The following is a 24,020-nucleotide window of genomic DNA, read 5'->3' on the forward strand; positions in this document are numbered from 1 at the left end:
AAGTTTGTGAAACCGGGATCCTCTGATGTGGTGCAGCGGGTAGAGCTGCTGCCTCACAGCGCCAGGGACCCGGGTTCCATCCTGACCTCGGCAGCTGTCCGTGTGGAGTTTGCACGTTCTCCCCGTGACAATAGACAATAGGTGCAGGAGTAGGCCATTCGGCCTTCGAGCCAGCACCGCCATTCAATGTGATGTTCAAGAAGGAACTGCAGATGCTGGAAAATCGAAGGTAGACAAAGTAGTCTGAAGAAGGGTTTCGGCCGGAAACGTTGCCTATTTCCTTCGCTCCATAGATGCTGCTGCACCCACTGAGTTTCTCCAGCATTTTTGTCTACATTCAATGTGATCATGGCTGATCATCCACAATCAGTACCCCGTTCCTGCCTTCTCCCCATATCCCCTGACTGCGCTATCTTTAAGAGCCCTATCTAGCTCTCTCTTGAAAGTATCCAAAGAACCGGCCTCCACCGCCCTCTGAGGCAGAGAATTCCACAGACTCACCACTCTCTGTGAGAAAAAGTGTTTCCTCATCTCCGTTCTAAATGGCTTACCCCTTATTCTTCAACTGTGGCCCCTGGTTCTGGACTCCCCCAACATTGGGAACATGTTTCCTGCCTCTAGCGTGTCCAAACCCTTAATAATCTTATATGTTTCAATGAGATCTCCTATCATCCTTCTAAACTCCAGAGTGTACAAGCCCAGCCGCTCCATTCTCTCAGCATATGACAGTCCTGCCATCCCGGGAATTAACCTGGTGAACCTACGCTGCACTCCCTCAATAGCAAGAATGTCCTTCCCCCAAATTTGGAGACCAAAACTGCACACAATACTCCAGGTGTGGTCTCACTAGGGCTCTGTACAACTGTGTGGGTGTCCTCTGAATGGCAGGGTAGAGTTAGACGGGTCGGAAGAAAGGAGCTGGGAAGGGGGAGGTGTATTTTATTGCCTATATTACTGCCTCCAATACAATATGTAAAAACAAAAAGTTGCTGAAACTCCTCAGAATGGGGGAATAATGCTTCTACAGTATAATTAACAGCAGTGCTCATAAATCTGAATAATTTCATTGAATGTGAAATATCTGATTGAATAGAAACTTGAGGGACAACTTATTCAAACAGAAGGAGGTGGGTGTATGGAACGAGCTGCCAGAGGAGGTAGTTGAGGCAGGTGGATATAACAGCATTGAAAAGACATTTAGACAAGTACATGGATGGGGAAGAGGGTGAATGTGTAAGAAGGAACTGCAGATGCTGGTTTACAACGAAGAGAGACTCGAAATGCTGGAGTAACTCAGCGGGACAGGCAGCAACTCTGGAGAGAAGGAGTGGGTGACGTTTTGGGTGAAGACCCCCTTCTTCAGACTGAGAGTCGCGGGAGAGGGAGACACGGAGATATGGAAGAGTGAGGTGTGAAAATAGATCAAAAAGGGGATGAGGTTCAAGGGAAATGAAGAATGGTTCATTGTTAGCTGAGGGGAAGGTGACAATGAGGTGCGTGATCAGTAAAATTAAATCAGGAGGACAGTAGAACTAGTCGGAGAACTAAGAACGGGGAGGGATGGAGAGAGAGGGGATGCAAGGGTTACTTGAATTTAAGGGCCTGTCCCACTTAGGCAACTTTTTAGGCGAGTGCAGGAGACTCTGCGCCCGCCACATGTTCGCCACATGTTCGCTGGTGGTCTCTGGCGAGTCTCCTTCATGGTCGCGAGGAGTTCCCGCATTCTGGGAACTAGTAGCGGCCTCAGTATGGTCGTCGCAAATTTTTCAACATGTTGAAACATTTTCTGTGACCAAGAATTGGTGGCCATGGAGATAATGGATAATCCTGTAGTCGTAGGTGCAGTTGCAGTGGGGTCGCCATGTAGTTATGGGTAGTCGAGGTAGTCGTAGGTAGTTTTAGTTAATCTCCTTTGCTGACCGGGCATTTTCAGTGGCTCATTGGGGGGGGAAAAACGTAAGCACGATTTTTGAGAACCGACCGGTATTGTTAAATGTCCGCTGGACTTCACAGCTGTGTATCTCTGGCTTATTAAAAGTTGTCTGGTTTCTTAAAAGTTTCTCCCCCCCTTCTCCCTCCCCCCCCCCCCCCCCCCCCCCCCCTCTTTTAAAGGACTTACTGTACACTGTTTGAAACATAAGATTATTAAGGGTTTGGACACGCTAGAGGCAGGAAACATGTTCCCGATGTTGGGGGAGTCCAGAACCAGGGGCCACAGTTTAAGAATAAGGAGTAAGCCATTTAGAACGGAGACGATGAAACACTTTTTCTCACAGAGAGTTGTGAGTTGTGAGTCTGCGGAATTCTCTGGATGCTTTCAAGAGAGAGCTAGATAGGGCTCTTAAAAATAGCGGAGTCGGGGGATATGGGGAGAAGGCAGGAACGGGGTACTGATTGGGGATGATCAGCCATGATCACATTGAATGGCGGCGCTGGCTCGAAGGGCCGAATGGCCTACTCCTGCACCTATTGTCTATTGTCTGTGCGTCTTATCCTTCCTGTTCATCGCGGTGTGTGTCTGTATCACCTTGGCTTTGCGCGGGTGTGAATTTCAGACAGCGCTCCCCCGCTTTCCCTGGCCCCCGCCTTTGCGATGTGTGTGTGTGTGTTCCACTCTGACAGTCTTGACACGAACTTGGCAGTCGTCGGCAGTCTGCTGAAAAATCGCCTAAGTGGGACAGGCCCTTTAGAGAAGTCAATGTACATACTGCTGGGGTGTAAGCTGCCCAAGCGAAATATGAGGTGCTGTTCCTCCAATTTACATAGGGCCTCACTCTGACAGTGGAGGAGGCCCAGGACAGAAAGCCCAGTGAGAATCATAGAAAATAGGTGCAGGAGTAGGCCATTCGGCCCTTCGAGCCAGCACCCGCCATTCAATATGATCATGGCTGATCATCCAAAATCAGTACCCCGTTCCTGCCTTCTCCCCATATCCCTTGATTCCGTTAGCCCCAAGAGCCAAATCTAACTCTCTCTTGAAAACATCCAGTGAATTTGCCTCCACTCCCTTCTATGGCAGAGAATTCCACAGATTCACAACTCTGGGTGAAAAGGTTTTTCCTCATCTCAGGCCTAAATGGCCTAACCATTATTCTTAAACTGTGACCCCTGGTTTTCCTGTATCTAGACTGTCCAATCTTCTAATAATTTTATATGTTTCCAATCCTCTAAGAATTTTATATGTTTCTATCCATCTGTGGGAATGGGAGGGGGAGTTAAAGTGTTTGGGCAACCGGGAGATCAGGTAGGCCAAGGCCTAGCCAGGGGATATGAGCCAAAGGTAGCCAATGCGACTAGCGTAGATGGGACACCTTGGTTAGCATGTACGAGTTGGGCCGAAGGGCCTGTTTCATGCTATGACTCCATCTTAATGAAAGTAATGGGGAGAGTCCTGTTTCCTCCTGTTAGATTCTTGATCAGTACGGGTGTCAGGGGTTATGGGGAGAAGGCAGGAGATAGGGGTTAGGAGGGAGAGATAGATCAGCCATGATTGAATGGCCGTGTAGACTTGATGGGCTGAGTGGCCTAATTCTGCTCCTATCACTTATGGACTAATGCCCAACATAGACACGGGAATCTCAGCATACTTCAGCAAGTGCTGGAGTAACTCAATGACTCAGACAGTGGATCACGGTGGTGCAGCGGGTAGAGTTGCTGCCATACAGCGCCAGAGACCCGGGTTCGATCCTGACTACGGGTGCTGCCTGCACGGAGTTTGTACCATCTCCCCGTGACAGTGCGGGGATTGTGGGCTGAAGGGCCTGTTTCTGTGTTTGATAAATGAAACAATTGTTCCCTTATATGACCGTACATTGACAAGAATTGACTCGGTAAACAAATTGTTTCGCTTCTGGCTCTTAAAAAGTGATGTTAATTTAGTTTAGTTTAGAGATTCAGCGCGAAAAACAGGCCCTTCGGCCCACCGGGTCCGTGCCGACCAGCGATCCCCGCACACTAACACTACAGTACACACACTAGGGACAATTTACATTTACACCAAGCCAATTAACCTACAAACCTGCACGTCTTTGGAGTGTGGGAGGAAATCGAAGATCTCGGAGAATACCCACTTGGTCACGGGGAGAACGTGCAAACTCCATATAGACAGCACCCGTAGTCGAAGTCGAAGCCGAGTCTCTGGCGCTGTAAAGCTGCACCTCTACCGACGCCCCAACTGATGCAGAGTTGACCCTATATCGATATCATTGGCAGGCAAGGACTGTTACTATTGGCGTAGACTCAGAAGAAGGGTCTCAACCTGAAACGTCACCCATCCATGTTCTCCACAGATGCTGCCTGACCCGCTGAGTTACTCCAGCACTCTGTGAAACGTCACCTATCCATGTTCTCCACAGATGCTGCCTGACCCGCTGAGTTACTCCGGCACTCGGTGTCTACCGTATCTTCAGCGTAGACTCAGATATTGGTCTCACTGGTAGTTTTTGCTTGTAAGCTCGGCATTTTGCGATGAGATTGTCGACTTTAGAGATACAGCGCGGAGACTGGCCCTTCGGCTCACCCAGCGACCCCCCCCCCGTACACTAACACTATCCTCTACATACTAGGGACAATTTACAATGATTTTACCAAAGCCAATTAACCTACAAACCCATATAGAAAATAGGTGCAGGAGGAGGCCATTCGGCCCTTCGAGCCAGCACCACCATTCATTGTGATCATGGCTGATCGTCCCCTATCAATAACCCGTGCCTGCTTTCTCCCCATATCCCTTGACTCCACTAGCCCCTAGAGCTCGATCTAACTCTCTCTTAAATCCATCCAGTGATTTGGCCTCCACTGCCCTCTGTGGCAGGGAATTCCACAAATTCACAACTCTCTGGGTGAAAAAGTTTTTTCTCACCTCAGCCTTAAATGACCTCCCCGTTATTCTAAGACCATGGCCCCTGGTTCTGGACTCGACTGGAGTGTGTCTGGAGTGTGGGAGGAAATCGAAAGCCAACGCAGGTCACGGGCAGAACGTGCAAACTCCGTTAAGACAGCACCCATAGTTGGGATGGAACCCGGGTCTCTGGCGCTGTGAGGCAGCAACTCTACCGCTGCGCCACCGTGTGTGTTATTTTTGAAGTAAATGTAAGATGAGATTGTGTTGGCAGCAGAGTTACACCATCTGGTGGTGCTGGTGCCGTGACGGAGATTGGAAAGGTATGGCGGCAGGGTTGGTGAAATGGTGTTGTAAGTGACTGATGGTTTCTGCTTTTGCAGGGTAGTGCTGATCAGTGGCAAGAGGTCCTTTTGCTCTGTGTTCTCAGTCATGCCCTATCAGGACAGCGGCCAGGCTGGGTGAGTACGTTACAACTCGAACCCAGTGTCTTGGACGTTCCATTTTATACTCTTCATAAGGTCATAAGTGGAAGGATGAAGCAGAATTAGTCCATTCGGCCCATCAAGTCCACTCCGCCATTCAATCATAGAAACATAGACAATAAGTGCAGCAGGAGGCCATTCGGCCCTTCGAGCCAGCTGATCGTCCCCTATCAATAACCCATGCCTGCCTTCTCCCCATATCCCTTGATTCCACTAGCCCCTAGAGCTCTATCTAACTCTCTCTTAAATCCAGCCAGTGACTTGGCCTCCACTGCCCTCTGTGGCAGGGAATTCCACAAATTCACAACTCTCTGGGTGAAAAAGTTTTTTCTCACCTCGGTCTTAAATGACCTCCCCTTTATTCTAAGAACCATTCCTTCTCTCCGGAGATTCCAATCATGGCTGATCTATCTCTCCCTCCTAACCCCATTCTCCTGCCTTCTCCCCATAACCCCCTGACACCCGCGCTAATCAAGAATGAATGAATGTTTATTGGCCAAGTATTCACATACAAGGAATTTGCCTTGGTGCTCCGCCCACAAGTGACAATCTGACTGTCTCTGCCTTAAAAATACTGTTGTGGAATCTCATGTCTAAAAATAAAATCTGTTGATGTGTGTGGGGCGGGGGGTGGTTGGGTGCTGCCTCACAGCACCAGAGACCCAGGTTCGATTCTGACTACAGGTGCTGTATGTGCAGAGTTTGTACGTTCTCCCCTGTGACCGCGTGGGTTGTCTCCAGGTACTCCGGTTTCCTCCCACACTCCAAAGACGTGCGGGTTTGTAGGTTAATTGGCTTCTGTAAATTGACCCCAGCGTGTAGGATAGAGCTAGTGTACGGGGTGATCGCTGGTTGGCGCGGGCTTGGTGGGTCGAAGGGCCTGTTTCTGCACTGTATCTCTGAAGTCTATAGTTTTGGTTTCTCACAACAGCCCAGTTCATGAGCTATATCAATCAATCAATCAATACAACAGTTTTATTCGTCACATTGTACGTAAAGTGCAAGTGAAATGAATTTCCCAGCAGTGCTACAATGATAAAGAACACACCAAAACACAACAAAAATTTAACACAAACATCCACCACAGCATTAATCACTATGGTGGAAGGCACAAAATTGGCCAGTCCTCCTCCATTTTCCCCCGTGGTGGGGACCTGAACCCTCCGCAGTCGCCGCTGCAAGCGTCCAGATGTGTAGACAAGGTAAAAAGTCCAGGTAAGTCCTGAATCGGTGCCTCCCCACCGGAGACCACGGCTTCAGGCTGGTGTAGGCCGCAGGCCAGCGGTCGGAGATTTAAAGTCCCCGCCTGATGGTAAGTCCACCCCGCGCCCGCGGTAAAAGTTGGCCGCGGGCCGGCAGTCGGAGCTTCTTCTTCCCCCAGGTCACCAACGAGGGATCCCAGGCTGCGGACGCCGCGCCAGCTGGAGCTGTACAGACCACGGCTTCAGGCTGCAGGCTGCCGCGGGCCAGCGAAACAGAGCGCTCCCCTCCGGCGAGCCCCGGCGAGGGCTCACCCGCACCACGCCGAGAGTCCGCGCTGGGCCCGCAGCTGAAGCCCCAGGCGCGTCTCCGGGAAAGGCCGCACCGATCTTTGCTGTTAGGCCACAGGGGAGGCGACATGGAAAAAGCCGCCTCTCTGTGGAGGGGGCGTCCGAAGATTCTGGAACCTTGAGCAGAAAAAACACAAAGTGCTGGAGGAACTCGTGGGTCAGGCAGCATCTGTGGAGAGAATGGACAGACAACGTTTTGAGTCGGGAATCTTAAGACTGATTGGACTGGAGTGGGTGGAGGGGGGATGGAGAGCGGGAAAATAGAGGTGGGGACAGGATTAGGTGCAAAAACACAAAGTGCTGGAGGAACAACAGATCAGGCAGCATCTGATACAGTGAATTCACACAGTCGTTTACCCAGCCTGGGGTAAAACCAGAGGATGTCATTTTTAGGTAAGATTTAACAGGAAGCTGAGTGGCAACGTTTTCACTCAGACGGTAGACACAAAATGCTGGAGTAACTCAGCGGGACAGGCAGCATCTCCGGAGAGAAGGAATAGGGTGAGGTTTCAGATCGAGACCCTTCCTCAGACCAGAGGTCTCGACCTGAAACGTCACCCATTACTTCTCTCCAGTAGGGTTGCCAACTTTCTCACTCCCAAATAAGGGACAAAAGGTCAAAATAAGGGACAAATTCCCGACGGCAATTCGTTGACCGACTCGGCCATGGCTGGGTGAATGATGAGTTGGCCCCGGGTGCTGGACTGCACACAAAGACCAGCCGGCGAGCCAGCTGAGGAGTTTTGGCCCGGGGGTTGCGCGCGACGTCACGCACAAAGTCCACCGCCCCGTCCAACTCTTGAACCGATGATCGGCCGTGAGAAGGAACGGGTGGTGGTGGTGTTGGCGGTAAGCGAAGGTCCGAAGGTCGGACAGCTGGCCGGGCTGCCGACCGACCGATGGGGCCATGGGCGAGGTGCTGCTGCTGCTGCTGCTGCTGCTGCACTCCATGGGCTGCACTACGTCGGGACGGGTGAGTCTGGGCCGGACGACCCGACAGTCCCCTCGACCCGAGTAGTAGCGGTCAAATACGGGACAAGGGCGGTCCCGTACGGGACAAACCAATTTAGCCCAAAATACGGGATGTCCCGGCTAATACGGGACAGTTGGCAACCCTACTCTCCAGAGATGTTGCCTGTCCCGCTGAGTTACTCCAGCTTTTTGTGTCTATCTTTGGTTGAATCCAGCATCTACAGTTGCTTCCTGCACACCTCACTCACAGGGTGGTGGGTTTTTTTGAACGAGCTGCTGGAGGAGGTAGTTAAGACAGGTACTACTACAGTTTTAAAAATACATATGGCCAGGTGTATGCATTGTAACGTTTCGGAGAGGTCTGGGACAAACACACGCAGGCAAGACTATCATAAGTGGGGCATCTTGGCTGGCACGGACAAGTTGGGCCGAAGGGCCTGTTTCTGTACTATATGACTATCTGGGGAGGGAATGGACAGGCGATGTTTCAGGTCGAGACCCTTCTTCAGTTTTGGTCGCTAATTTGAAGAAGGACATTCTTGCTATTGAGGGAGTGCAGCGTAGGTTTACAAGGTTAATTCCCAGGATGGCGGGACTGTCATATGCTGAGAGAATCCAATCCAATCCAATCCAACTTTATTTGTTAAGCACTTTAAAACAACCAATGTTGACCAAAGTGCTGTACAGAAGAATAAACAAGACATCATAAACAGACAACATAACAGCTCACATGAGGCGCAAAAATTACATATGAAATACAACAATAAATTAAAAAACATAAAACATGAGTAAAAATAATAGCCACGCAATAAAAGCAATCAAAATATGAAATTAGAATGGAGCAGCTGGGCTTGTACACTGGTGTTTAGAAGGATGAGAGGGGATCTTATTGAAACATATAAGATTATTAAGGGCTTGGACACGCTAGAGGCAGGAAACATGTTCCCGATGTTGGGGGAGTCCAGAACCAGGGGCCACAGTTTAAGAATAAGGGGTAAGCCATTTAGAACGGAGATGAGGAAACACTTTTTCTCACAGAGAGTGGTGAGTCTGTGGAATTCTCTGCCTCAGAGGCCGGTTCCCTGGATTGGGGATGATCAGCCATGATCACAGTGAATGGTGGTGCTGGCTCGAAGGGCCGAATGGCCTACTCCTGCACCTATTGTCTATGTTTTTATGTTTAAAAAACCATTTCAGACAAAACACAGCTATTTCAAGCCGCCAATAGCAGCTTCATGTCACGAGCATTTATCGGAATGATATCATTGTACGTAGACAAAGCAAACTCTAGCATTTTCCTGTTAAAACAACATTGTAAATATAATTTTCTAGGGACAAAGACCAAAATAACACTTTAATTCAAGGTTTTGATTTGAAGTAATCTTACCATACTTGTCTTGTTAGGGTGCCGCAGAGGTTTAAGGTTGAAATGTGAGCTTGCTCTGCTTGAGTGGTACTTAAGGCAGCAAAGGCACTGTACTTTAGTTTAGTTCGGAGATACAGCGTGGAAACAGGCCCTTCGGCCCACCGAGTCCGCGCCGACCAGCGAACCGCCCGTACACCAGTTCTATCCCACACACACTAAGGACGATTTACGATTCACCAAAACCAATTAACCTACAAACCTGTACGTCTTTGGAGTGTGGGAGGAAACCGGAGCACCCGGAGAAAACCCAGGTGCTTTCAGGGAGATCGTACACACTCAGTACAGACAGCACCCGAGGTCAGGATCGAACCAGGGTCTCTGGCGCTGTAAGGCAGCGAGTCTACCACTGCACCACTGTGTCTATGAGGGCCGCGTGCTTGATAACAGAGTGGTGGTGAAGGCAAGTGTTCCTCATCCACAAACTGTCAAGACGTAGACATGAACCCCGACACCACTTCCGACAGGTAATCATTTCCTCTAACCCTTTGGTTGTTCCTACTAAGGTCAAAGATTGCAGTAAAATAGAGTTATTTTCAATATGCTTCGTTTAAGAATAAGGGGTCGGCCATTTAGAACGGAGACGAGGAAACACTTTTTCACACAGAGAGTTGTGAGCCTGTGGAATTCTCTACCTCAGAGGGCGGTGGAGGCCGGTTCTCTGGATACTTTCAAGAGAGAGCTAGATAGGGCTCTTAAAGATAGTGGAGTCAGGGGATATGGGGAGAAGGCAGGAACGGGGTACTGATTGTGGATGATCAGCCATGATCACATTGAATGGCGGTGCTGGCTCGAAGGGCCGATGGCCTATTCCTGCACCTATTGTCTATTGTTTAATCTGTAAAATGTGCCTCAGATGCTGCTCAGCCTGTGATTTACTTTGTGGTCAGCACTTTGTGGAATTCATTGCCACAGACGGCTGTGGAGGTCAAGTCAATGGGTATTTTTAAGGTGGAGAATGAAAGGTTCTTGATTAGTACGGGTGTCAGGGGTTATGGGGAGAAGGTCGGAGAATGGGGTTAGAAGGGAGAGACAGATCCACCATGATTGAATGGCGGAGCAGACTCGATGGGCCGAATGGCCTAATTCTGCTCCAATCACTTATGAAATTGGCTCCTTGTTTCATATCAAGCCAAACAATATATTCATTGGAATTTAGAAGGATGAGAGGAAATCTTATGGAAACATATAATATTCTTAAGGGATTGGACACGCTAGATGTAGCAAAAATGTTCCCAATGTTGGGGGAGTCCAGAACCAGGGGCCACAGTCTAAGAACAAAAGGGAGGCCATTTAAAACTGAGATATGAAAAAAAAATTTCACCCAGAGAGTTGTGAATCTGTGGAATTCTCTGGCACAGAGGGCAGTGGAGGCCAATTCACTGGAAGGATTTAAAAGAGAGTTAGATAGAGCTTTAGGGGCTAGCGGAATCATGGGGATATGGGGAGAAGGCAGGAACGAGGTACTGATTGTGGACGATCAGCCATGATCACATTGAATGGCTGTGCTGGCTCGAAGGGCCGAATGGCCTCCTCCTGCATCTGTTTTCTATGTTTTTTTTAATATGTTTCTATAACTCGTGCAACTGAAAGAATCCCGTGGTGTTCTTGGAAAGTTATCAGCCATGGGTGGAATTTTTTGTTCCTGAAAAGGAGCAACTTTTTTTTTCAATCAATGTGGTTTCTTAGTAGGAATTTGAAAATATAAGAACAAGAAAATATAGGAGCCAAGGGCCTGAGCTGTAGGGAGTGGCTAGTTGACAGTAAAATGCTCAAGATTGGTGTGGCTGGGACTATATTTCTTGGAGAGCAGGAGGCTGAAGTTTAGGATTAGGTGTGTTATTGTCATGTGTACCAATGTCGTGTAGTGTAGAGTAGCTTATGGTTGAATTATTCTCACAGCACTGCCAACTCTCACGCATTGAGCGTGAGACTCACACATTTCACGCAATTCTCACGCTCTCACGCTGATCACAGAATTTGACGTCTTCATTTGTCGCCCACAGGGCCGTAGCTTGCTGTATTCAATTCAATTCAATTCAATTCAATTCAACTTTAATGTCATTGCACAAATACTGAGTATGGGTACAACGAAATGCAGTTTTGCGTCATCTTGTGGACGTAAGGTGACTTCGGTCATCGTAGGTTGTCAATAGACAATAGACAATGTCCTGCAAACCCAGGTGAACCAGGTTGACACTGGGAAGAAGACTCGAGGGTCAATAGACAATAGACAATAAGTGCAGTAGGCCCATTCGGCCCTTCGAGCCAGCACCGCCATTCAATGTGATCATGGCTGATCGTCCACAATCAGTTCCCCGTTCCTGCCTTCTCCCCATGTCCCCTGACTGTGCTATCTTTAAGAGCCCTATCTAGCTCTCTCTTGAAAGTATCCAGAGAACCGGCCTCCACTGCCCTCTGAGGCAGAGAATTCCACAGGCTCACAACTCTCTCTGTGTAAAAGTGTTTCCTCATCTCTATTCTAAATGGCTTACTCCTTATTCTTCAACTGGGGCCCCTGGTTCTGGACTCCCCCAACATCGGGAACATGTTTCTTGCCTCTAGCGTGTCCAAACCCTTAATAATCTTGTATGTTTCAATAAGACAGTAGGTGGCCGTCGAAATTCGCGAGGAATGGTGCCGCCGGTCGATGTAGCTCGTCGTAGCTCGACGTCGACTAGGTCGTAGGGTGGGCCCAGATTTCTCACTCTCAACTCTCACCCAATGTTGGCAGTCCTGTTGTCACTATCCTCTGCACTCTGTATCTTCCCCTTTGCTCAACCTATTGTACCTGAGTTTGGCTTCTCAATTCTAAAGGAATGTCCTTTAATTCTGAGGCTGTGACCTCTAGTCCTAGACTCTCCCACTGGTGGAAGCATCCTCTCCACATCCACTGTATCCAGGCCTTTCACTATTCGTCAAGTTTCAATGAGGTACCCCCTCATCCTTGTAAACTCCAGCGAGTGCAGGCCCAGTGCCGTCAAACGCTCATCGTATGTTGACCCATTCATCCCTAGGATAATTCTTGCGAACCTCCTCTGTCACGTATACCTAGGTAAGGTGAAATTCTTTGTTTTTGCATACAACCACTGCAGCAGACTTCCCCGAAGCAGATCACAGAGAGTTGCCATGTTTCTGGCATTGACAAAGTTTCAGATTACCACAGTCCGCTGCTCTCGGTGTCAACTGCTCTACATCGGTGAGACCAAGCGTAGGCTTGGCGATCGCTTCACCCAACACCTCCGCTCGGTTCGCAATAACCAACCTGATCTCCCAGTGGCTCAGCACTTGAACTCCCCCTCCCATTCGCAATCCGACCTTTCTGTCCTGGGCCTCCTCCATGGCCAGAGTGAGTCCCACCGCAAATTGGAGGAGCAGCACCTCGTATTTTGCTTGGGCAGTTTACACCCCAGCGGTATGAACATTGACTTCTCCAATTTCAGGTAGTCCCTGCTTTCTCCCTCCTTCCCCTCCCCTTCCCAGCTCCCCCACAGCCCACTATCTCCGCATCTTCCTTTCTTTCCCCCCCCCACCCCCACATCAGTCTGAAGAAGGGTCTCGACCCGAAACGTCACCTATTCCTTTGCTCCATAGATGCTGCCTCACCCGTTGAGTATCTCCAGCATTTTGTCTACCTACAATGGTTACGCAGGTCTTTTGTGGAGGGAATGATTACAGAGCTTCCTGGACCACATTTAATACAGCACAGATTTTGATCGCCAGTGATGGTTTTATTATGGAAATGTATTTCTTTAATCCCCCTTATACGCATTTCATGATGAAATAAATGTCCTTCATGCCAATGAAGCAATTAAAAAAATTATTCTGGAGCACCAACGCTCCAATTTTATTATTTTCTGCACTTCATCATATTAAACACAAACACACCAAAGCCAGATCTGTTTGGGAAGAGGTCACAGAGTTCAGGAGTAACTCAGCGGGTCAGGCAGCATCTGTGGAGAACATGGATAGGTGACGTTTCACAGAGTGCTGGAGTAACTCAGCGGGTCAGGCAGCATCTATGGAGCTAAGGAAATAGGTAACGTTTCGGGCCGAAACCCAGAAGGGTTTCGGCCCGAAACGTTGCCTATTTCCAGAAGGGTTTCGGCCCGAAACGTTGCCTATTTCCTTAGCTCCATAGATGATGCTGCTGCACCATAACTCAGCGGGTCAGGCAGCATCTATGGAGAACATGGATAGGTGACGTTTTACAGAGTGCTGGAGTAACTCAGCGGGTCAGGCAGCATCTGTGGAGAACATGGATAGGTGACGTTTCACAGAGTGCTGGAGTAACTCAGCGGATCAGGCAGCATCTCTGGAGAACATAGATAGGTGACGTTTTGGGTCAGGACCCTTCTTCAGACTGATTGTGGTGTGGGGGGGAGAGGCAGGGCAATGTGTGGCTGGTAATAGGTGGACACGGGTGAGGGAGGGGGATTAACAGGCAGATAGTTGGAACAAAGCCCAGAGATAAGATCAGAAGATTGGAGACAGTATTGAAGAATTGTGGATTGTGAAACCGTGGAGATGAAAGGAGCTGGGAGGGGGGGGGGGCGGGGGGTAATTGATGGGAGTCCAGTTGGGACACAAGGGTGGGGGGAGATAGGGGGGGTGTTGTAGAGGGGGTGTAGTTAGATATTATTTAAGATTGCTGATCATGCAGCTAGATTGAAAGTTGGCCAAGGTATACAAGGTATACAATACTGTTCCTCCAGTCTACATGTGGCCACACTCTCACTCGAGTGATAGGTGGATACAGGTGAGGTAGTGGTTGTTAGATATGATATTAATGTAAATACATCATATCTAATGCGGTGCAGCACGGCGGCACAGTGGTAGAGTTGCTGCCACACAGCGCCAGAGACCTGGGTTCGATTCCAACTACGGGCGCTGTCTGTACGGAGTCTGGGAAGAAACTGCCCCTGAATCTGGAGGTGTGCGTTTACATGCTTCTGTACCTCTTGCCTGATGGGAGAGGTAAGAAGAGGGAGTGGCCGGGGTGAGACTGGTCCTTGATTAAGCTGTGAACGGCTCGATTGTAATCATGTCTAGTCTTTCCGCTGACTGGATAGCACGCAACAAAAGCTTTTCACTGTACCTCAGTAAACGTGGCAATCAACTAAACCAAACTTCTTTAGGGTAGTTAATCTGTGGAACTCATTGCCACAGAGAGCTGTGGAGGTCAAATCAGTAGATATTTCTAAGGCAGAGATAGACAAATTCTTGATTAGAACGGGTGTCAAGGGTTATAGGGAGAAGGCAGGAAAATGGGATTAGGAGGCAGAGATCAGCCACGATTGAATGGCGGAGTGGATTCGATGGGCCGAATGGCCTAATTCTACTCCTATAATTTGTGTACTTGTGAACTGAAGGTTGCACTGTAGACTAAACAGTGGGAAATGAAGGAGTGGCCAGTGCAGGCTCCTCTGGTGAGTGGCTCCTGGATATCACATAATCACTGTGGTCGATAGACAATAGACAATAGGTGCAGGACGAGGTCATTTGGCCCTTCGAGCCAGCACCGCCATTCAATGTGATCATGGCTGATCATCCACAATCAGTACCCCGTTCCTGCCTTCTCCCCGTATCCCCTGACTCCGCTATCTTTAAGAGCCCTATCTAGCTCTCTCTTGAAAGTATCCAGAGAACCTGCCTCCACCGCCCTCTGAGGCAGAGAATTCCACAGACTCACCACTCTCTGTGAGAAAAAGTGTTTCCTCGTCTCCGTTCTAAATGGCTTACCCCTTATTCTTAAACTGTGGCCCCTGGTTCTGGACTCCCCCAACATCGGGAACGTGTTTCCTGCCTCTAGCGTGTCCAAACCCTTAACAATCTCATCTTCGACGCCAACACAAGCCATGTTGTTGTCCACATCACCTCAGCTGACAGTCACAAGGTTCTGGCCCTTCGTGAATGAGGGCCAGTCGGCAGCAGAGTCATTCTGTCTCCTACTGCACTTGGGAACCTCCTTCAGTGCACGGGCAGGGATTTCAGTCTGAAGAAGGGTCTCGACCCGAAACGTCACCCATTCCTTCTCTCCAGAGATGCTGCCTGTCCCGCTGAGTTACTACGGCTTTTTGTGTCCACCAAGGGATTTACATTCCCAGCCTGACTGAATGATTGAAAGACACAGCATGCAAGCAGGCCCTTCAGCCCACCGAGTCCATGCCGACCGTCGATCACCCGTTCACACTATGTTCTGCATTGTCCCACTTTCTCATCCAATCTCGACACATTGGGGGGCAATTTACAGAGGGCCAATTAACCTACAAACCCGCACGTCTTCTTGGGGTGTGGGGTGAAACAGTTTGGCAGAACCTGCAGAATTCTGCCACACAAGGCTGTGGAGGCCAAGTCAGTGGATATCTGGGTGGAGTAGACTTGATGGGTCGAATGGCCTAATTCTACTCCTATTCCTTATGATGTTGACGATGCTGGCTCACGGTGCCAGAGACTCAGTTATGGGTCCTGTCTATGTACCCAGTCCACCTTCTCCCGGAATTCTCCAGTTTTCTCCCACATCCCAACCAAACACAAAGTGGAGGAACAGTCCCTCATATTTTGCTTGGGCAGCTTACAACCCAGTTTAGAAGGATGAGAGGGTATCTTATTGAAACATTTAAGATTATTAAGGTTTGGACACGCTAGAGGCAGGAAACATGTTCCCGATGTTGGGGGAGTCCAGAACCAGGGGCCACAGTTTAAGAATAAGGAGTAAGCCATTTAGAATAGAGATGAGGAAACACTTTTTCTCACAGAGAGTGGTGAGTCTGTGGAATTCTCTGTCTCAGAGGGCGGTGGAGGCTGGTTCTCTGGATACTTTCAAGAGAGAGCTAGATAGGGCTCTTAAAGATAGCGGAGTCAGGGGATATGGGGAGAAGGTAGGAACGGGGTACTGATTGGGGATGATCAGCCATGATCACATTGAATGGCGGTGCTGGCTCGAAGAGCCGAATGGCCTACTCCTGCACCTATTGTCTAATAGCCCTGTCCCACAGTGAGAGTTCATTCCAAGAGCTCTCCCGAGTTAAAAAAAAATCAAACTCGTGGTAAGCACAGAGAATGAACGTAGCGGGTACGTGGGAGCTCGGGGACGTCTCTTAGCGCTAACGGCGGGTACCCGGGAAGATTCGCTAACGGCAGGTAAGCATGGGAAGACTCGTGAAGATTTTTCAACATGATGAAAATGTCCACGAGAGCCCCGAGTACCGACGAGCGGTCATTACCGTAAATCTCCGAGTTCGAATCAGGGCAAACTTGGGAGAACTCTTGGAATGAACTCGTACCGTGGGACAGGGCTTTAATGTAGCATGAAAATTGATTTATCTAATTTATCTAATTTTAAGTAACCATGTCATGGGATGAAGCCTGTATGGTCATGAGCAGTCGTCCAAACAGTCGTGTCTATTGTCTATTGTCCATTGTGTCTTGAATAAGATAGACTGAGGAAAGACATTCTTGCCATAGAGGGAGTACAGAGAAAGTTCACCAGACTGATTCCTGGGGTGTCAGGACTTTCATATGAAGAAAGACTGAATAGACTCGGCTTGTACTCGCTAGATTTTAGAAGATTGAGGGGGGATCTTATAAAAACTTACAAAATTCTTAAGGGGTTGGACAGGCTAGATGCAGGAAGATTGTTCCCGATGTTGGGGAAGTACAGGACAAGGGGTCACAGTTTAAGGATAAAGGGGAAATCCTTTAGGACCGAGATGAGAAAAACATTTTTCACACAGAGAGTGGTGAATCTCTGGAACACTCTGCCACAGAAGGTAGTTGAGGCCAGTTCATTGGCTATATTTAAGAGGGAGTTAGATGTGGCCCTTGTGGCTAAAGGGATCAGGGGGGTATGGAGAGAAGGCAGGTACAGGATACTGGGTTGGATGATCAGCCATGATCATATTGAATGGCGGTGCAGGCTCGAAGGGCCGAATGGCCTACTCCTGCACCTATTTTCTATATTTCTACCTTGTTCTGGTCGCCGCTAGATTTTCAACATGTTAAAAATTTTCAGCGACCTGCTGCGACCATGATGGGTACTTTTTACTCGTACGATCCGCTACGAGACATCCACGGACTCCCGAGAGAGCTAGATAGGGTTCTTAAAAATAGCAGAGTCAGGGGATATGGGGAGAAGGCAGGAACGGGTTACTGATTGTGGATGATCAGCCATGATCAGATTGGCTGGCTCGAAGGGCCAAATGGCCTACTCCTGCACCTATTGTCTATTGTCTATTGACCCTTGAGTCTTCTTCCCAGTGTCAACCTGGTTCACCTGGGTTTGCAGGACACCTCCATCGGACATACACTCCGCCCCTTCCCGATCCCAATGTTATCGGGACCCCACCTGCAATTTTAGCTGGTGGCCAATCAGTCTGAAGAAGGGTCCTGACCCAAAACGTGACACAGCATGGAAACAGCCCCTTCGGCCCAACTTGCCCACACCGGCCAACATGCCCCATCTACACTAGTCCCACCTGCCCGCGCTTGGTCCATATCCCTCCAACCCTGTCCTATCCATGTACCTGTCTAATTGTTTCTTAAACGTTGCAATCTGTCCATTCCCTCCACAGATGCGGCCTAGCCCGCTGAGTTCCTCCGGCACTCTGTGTTTGTTTGCTGATGGGTCGGTGATTAGGTTTCCATGTTGAATGAGTCCGTGATCAAGTCTTGTTTGAAAATCTGAGGAAGGACATTATTGCCATAGAGGGAGTGCAGAGAAGGTTCACCAGACTGATTCCTGGGATGTCAGGACTGTCTTATGAAGAAAGACTGGATAGACTTGGTTTATACTCTCTAGAATTTAGGAGATTGAGAGGGGATCTTATAGAAACTTACAAAATTCTTAAGGGGTTGGACAGGCTAGATGCAGGAAGATTGCTCCCGATGTTGGGGAAGTCCAGGACAAGGGGTCACAGCTTAAGGATAAGGGGGAAATCCGTTAAAACCGAGATGAGAAGAACTTTTTTCACACAGAGAGTGGTGAATCTCTGGAACTCTCTGCCACAGAGGGTAGTCGAGGCCAGTTCATTGGCTATATTTAAGAGGGAGTTAGATGTGGCCCTTGTGGCTAAAGGGATCAGAGGGTATGGAGAGAAGGCAGGTACGGGATACTGAGTTGGATGATCAGCCATGATCATATTGAATGGCGGTGCAGGCTCGAAGGGCCGAATGGCCTACTCCTGCACGTAATTTCTATGTTTCTATGAAAAGGGGACATGAAGTTACATGTTATCATTGGCTCCGCGATCGATCTGTTCCTCGGACTGATTCTTGTAACGACTCTGTTTGCAGGGACGTGAAGCTGGAGAGTGGGCGACAGAGACACCCTTCAGGAGGAGTTGGTGCCAAGGAGACGCTGATTGGTCTTGAAGGAGTAGAACTGGGCGCCGATGGTAAGGTGGGTATCAATAGACAATAGACAACAGGTGCAGGAAGAGTCCATTCGGCCTTTCGAGCCAGCACCACCATTCACTGTAATCATGGCAGATCATCCCCAATCAGTACCCCGTTCCTGCCTTCTCCCCATATCCCCTGACTCCACTATCTTTAAGAGCCCTATCTAGCTCTCTCTTGAAAGTATCCAGAGAACTGGCCTCCACTGACTCCTGAGGCAGAGAAATTCCACAGACTCACAACTCTCTGTGTGAAAAAGTTTTTCCTCATCTCCGTTCTAAATGGCCAACCCCTTATTCTGGACTCGCCCAACATCGGGAACATGTTTCCTGCCTCTAGCATGACCAATCCCTTAATATTCTCTTATGTTTCAATGAGATGCCCTCTTATCCTTCTAAATTCCGGTGTGTACAAGCCCAGCTGCTCCATTGTGGCCCTTGGGACATTCCGTGTAGGTCGGAGAGAGGCAGCGAGAGCTAGTATTGGCTGGAAGTAGGTGAGTCAGAGGGAAAGAAGATTTAAAAAGAGCACCAAAGGCCCAGGTTCGAGTAATTTACAAACGAGCCCTAAAGTAGTTGATTAGATAACAGATAAAGAAGTACAGCTGTAGGGGAGGGGCCTTGTTGAGGTGAAGTGCCTTGGTGAGTACAGTGTGAGTCCACAGCATTTATTTCAAGACGGCTGATATACAAAAACAGGGATGTAATGCTGAGGTTCTACAAGGCGCTGGTCAGGCCGCATTTGGAATATTGTGAGCAGTTTTGGGCCCCGTATCTGAGGAAGGATGTGCTGGCTCTGGAGAGGGTCCAGAGGAGGTTTACGAGAATGATCCCAGGAATGAGTGGGTTAACGCACGATGAGCGTTTGTCGGCACTGGGCCTGTACTCGCTGGAGTTTAGAAGAATGAGGGGGGGACCTCATTGAAACTTACCGAATAATGAAAGGCCTGGATAGAGTGGGTGTGGAGAGGATGTTTCCACTAGTCTAGTGACTAGTCCACTCTCTAGTGAGAGTCTAGGACCAGGGGTCACAGCCTCAGAATTAAAGGACCTTCCTTTAGGAAGGAGATGAGGAGGAATTTCTTTAGTCAGAGGATGGAATTCATTGCCACAGAAGGCTGTGGAGGCCACAAGTCAGTGGATATTTTTAAGGCAGAGGTAGATAGATTCTTGATTAGTACGGGTGTCAGAGGTTATGGGGAGAAGGCAGGAGAATGGGGTTAGGAGGGAGAGATAGATCGGCCATGATTGAATGGCAGAGTAGACTTGATGGGCCGAATGGCCTAATTCTGCTCCTATCGTTTATGGACACTGGAGCCTGATGTGCCCAAAGATGTTCCCATTGGTGTCCATGGCATCAATAACTGAGGCATCCTAATAGAAAATCGAAGGTAGACAAAAATGCTGGAGAAACTCAGCGGGTGAGGCAGCATCTATGGAGCGAAGGAAATAGGCAACGTTTCGGGCAGTCTGAAGAAGGGTTTTTGTCTACCTTCGATTTTCCAGCATCTGCAGTTCCTTCTTAAACATTAATAGAAAAGCATTTTCTTTATCGAAATTGATTATAAGCTAAGAGTGAGAAGCAAAAATATACTTGATACCAAGGTTCTGCCCTCCAGAGGGCAGAGACCTTTAATGGCGGCACAGTTGCTGCCTTACAGCGCCAGAGACCCAGGTTCGATCCTGACTACGGGTGCTGTCTGTACAGAGTTTGTACATTCTCCCAGTGACCTGTGTGGGTTTCCTCCAGGTGCTCCGGTTTCCTCCCACATCCAAAAGACGTGCAGGTTTGTAGGTTAATTGACTTCTGACCCTCACTAGAATAGAAACAGTGTGAACTGGTGATCGATGGCTGGCGAGGACACGGTGGGCCGCAGGGCCTGTTTTCACACTATATCTCTTAGGCCTAAAGACTCAAGATTATTGGAAATGGAAATCAAGCAGGGATGAGGCAGGCAAGAAATTTACAGAGAGTTGTGACCATCACACAAACCAACCTCCCTTCCATTGACTCCATCTACACCTCACGCTGCCTCGGCAAGGCCACTCCTGCACCTATTGTCTATGTTTCTGTGTAACTCAAAGAATGAATGAATGAATAGGTTTATTGGCCAAGTATACACATACAAGGAATTTGCCTTGCTGCTCCGCCCACAAGTAACAACACGACACATAGTAAACAATTAAGAATGACACACAAAACATTAAACATTAATAATGAAACATTACAGTTTAAACATGCGAATGAAATGAAATACCAGAACAAAATGAGGCTACAGACATTTGGTTATTGAGTAGAGCTACTACTTGTGGAAAACAGCTGTCTTTATGAATAACTTTGCTTAACTACCTTGAGCTTTTTCCATTGAGAGTAGGGAAGATTCAAACAAGAGGACATGATTTCAGAATTAAGGGACAAAAGTTTAGGGGTAACATGAGGGGGAATTTTCTTTACTCAGAGAGTGGTAGCTGTGTGGAATGAGCTTCCAGTGGAAGTGGTGGAGGCAGGTTCGATGTTATCATTTAAAAATAAATTGGATAGGTATATGGACGGGAAAGGATTGGGGGGTTATGGTCTGAGTGCAGGTAGATGGGACTAGGTGAGAGTAAGTGTTCGGCACGGACTAGAAGGGCCGAGATGGCCTGTTTCCGTGCTGTATTTGTTATATGGTTATATGGTTATATGTCTGGCTGTGGCGGATTTCCAGGGTAAATTTTCACTCCGTTTTAATTATTTGCTTCCTAGACTGTTTCCTACACGCAGTTTCTTTATCCAACGAACGTTCTGGGTGGAAGGAGAAACACTATTGATTCCACTGCATCTTTAGCACAGTTTCGGAATGCAGGCCATCGGAATCTTCCTCTTGGGAGAGCAAACAGCACACAAGGAAGCATTGAAACAGGTATTTAACAGCGGGAAAGTCGTTATGCACAGCCTTTACACTTACTTTAAGCTTACATAGAAACAGGGAACTGCAGATGCCGGTTTTCCAAAAAACAAAACAAAAAAACACAAAGTGCTGGAGTAACTCAGCGGGTCAGGCAGCATCTGTGGAGAACATGGATAGGTGACGTTTCACAGAGTGCTGGAGTAACTCAGCGGGTCAGGCAGCATCTGTGGAGAACACGGATAGGTGACGTTTCACAGAGTGCTGGAGTAACTCAGCGGGTCAGGCAGCATCTGTGGAGAACATGGATAGGTGGCGTTTCAGGTTGGGACCTTTCCCAGCACTTTGTGTCGTCCTTTAATTTTCTGCTTTAAGCTACAGACGGCTGTGGAGGCCAGGTCATTGGATATTTTTAAGGCAGAGATAGATTCTTGATTAGTATGGGTGTCAGGGTCGAAGGCAGGAGGGAGAGATAGATCAGCCATGATTGAATGGCGGAGTTGACTTCATGAGCTGAATGGCCTAATTCTGCTCCCATCACTTATGAACTTATGCTTTACTAGTGCAGAATGTGAGAGGGAAATGGAGTAACTCAACAGGTCAGGCAGCATCTCTGGATATATATATATATATATGCGCTAGCATGGGTGTTGCGGGTGGAGTAAAGTCAAGCACAGTGAGTGCAGGACCAACAATCTATTTCAATCAATTTCATGTCAAGTCAATCCATTTCAATCAATTTCATGTCAAGTCAATCCATTTCAAGTCAAGTCAAGCACAGGGCAGGCAGGGCCAGCCAACAATACAATCCATTTGCTTTCATTTCAGGTGAGCTCAAGCAAAGCAAAAGCAAAGGCAAAGCAAAAGCAAAAGCACAGGGCAGGCCAAACAACTCCTTTCATTTCATTTCCATTTCCATTTCAATTTCAGGCACAGGGCAGGCCAAACAACTAATTTCATTTCATTCAGGGCTAACAAATCATTTATTGCAAGCACATTAAGGGTTAACAAATCATCATTCATTGCAAGCACATTGCTTGCTAACAAATCATTTATTGCTAGCACATTTGATTTGATTTGATTCAATTTATTGTCATTGCACTTTTCAGTGCAACGAAATGGTTTAGCCTGCAGTCATAACATAGAATAAATAACAAACACTCAACACAGTTTAAGTCCCAAAGTCATTATCTCTTCCCTCCTTGCTCTCCCTCTGCGCTGAGGCAATCCAAGCCTCCGATGTTGTGACCCCGCCGGGTGATGGTAAGTAAGTCCCGCGGCTGAATCCGTGCTCCGCAAGTGGGCCGGTTCAAATTCTGCAGCCCGGGGCGGTCGAAGCTGCCGAAGCTGCCGCCCTCCAGTCCAGCGGACGCAGCTGTAGTTGCGGGAGCTCCGGAAAACAGAACTCAAGCTCCCGATGATGTCGTCCACTGGCCCGCGGCCGAGCCTCCGAGGCTCCAAAGTCGGGTTGGAAGTTGGGTCGCACCTCAACCACAGCCCCGAAGTCGGCCAGCCTCGTTGGTAAGTCCTGGCTCTGCCTCCGCAGCCTCGAGGTCGGTCGCAGTTGGAGGCCGCCATCTCCGCGATAGGCCTCAGCGCAGACGGACACGGAGACGGGGGATACGGCAGGAAAGGTTGCATCCCCCCCGAAGGAAGAGTCATAAAACATGTTACACCCACCCCCCCCCCCCCCCCCCCCCACACATACACAACTAAATAAACCGAAATAAACTGTAAAAACGGGACAAGAGAAAACAAAAAACAGAAAAGACAAACGGTCTGCAGGTGAGCCGCTGCTGCAAGGCAGCGCCGCCACTTCCGGAAGGGTTAACATAAAGGGTTAACCACATGAAGCACAGAACCACATAAAGGGTAGACTCACAGTTCAGTAGACTCACAGTAGGATCAGAGTTGTGGCCTCTCCCTCGCGATCTTTCAGTGACTGACTCACATCCAGGCATCCAGGGTTTTTGATAGTGCTGCCCTCCCCCGGAAGGGGCATCGTGGTGATTGACAGGCGAGAGGACCAATCAGCTGTTCTCAAGATTTTTTAAACACTCATAACTTTTTTATTTTTCATCGATCGGAAAAATCCTCGGGGCTGCCTCAGCGGAGGAGGACTGTGAGTAAGATGGCCAAAAATCATAGCGATATAAGGGCAGCGTTTTTTCTAAAATCAATATACAGCGCAGACAGGAAGTGGTCAAGATGAGACTTTTAGTTATATAGATACATATCTCCATACACACACAAATGTAGGCAACATTTTGGGTCGAAAACCATCTTCGGTTTCAAGAAAAAGGGTCTGAAGAAGGGTCCCGACCTGAAACGTCACATATCCATGGTTCTCCAGAGATGCTGCCTGATGTGCTGAGTGACTCCAGCACTTTGTGTGTGTGGTTTTTTTCTGTAGACCAACATCTGCTGTTCCCTGTGTTTAAATCTAATACTGATGCTTGGATCCAGA

General features: G+C 48.5%; 1 protein-coding gene across 3 annotated transcripts in view; it reads left to right on the forward strand.

The window, feature by feature from the left end:
- cables1 (Cdk5 and Abl enzyme substrate 1) overlaps positions 1 to 24,020 on the forward strand; it is a 118,370-nt gene that overhangs the window by 71,547 nt on the left and 22,803 nt on the right. For 2 of the 3 annotated variants that reach the window (XM_033020346.1, XM_033020348.1), the window contains 3 exons: positions 5,224 to 5,301; positions 18,565 to 18,670; positions 21,412 to 21,568. In XM_033020346.1, coding sequence (XP_032876237.1) covers positions 5,224 to 5,301; positions 18,565 to 18,670; positions 21,412 to 21,568 — 341 coding nt within the window. The remainder of the gene's footprint in view (positions 1 to 5,223; positions 5,302 to 18,564; positions 18,671 to 21,411; positions 21,569 to 24,020) is intronic. The other variant, XM_033020349.1, reaches the window with a different exon arrangement.

Source organism: Amblyraja radiata, chromosome 4 (assembly GCF_010909765.2).
Source record: "Amblyraja radiata isolate CabotCenter1 chromosome 4, sAmbRad1.1.pri, whole genome shotgun sequence".
Taxonomy (NCBI): Eukaryota; Metazoa; Chordata; class Chondrichthyes; order Rajiformes; family Rajidae; genus Amblyraja; species Amblyraja radiata.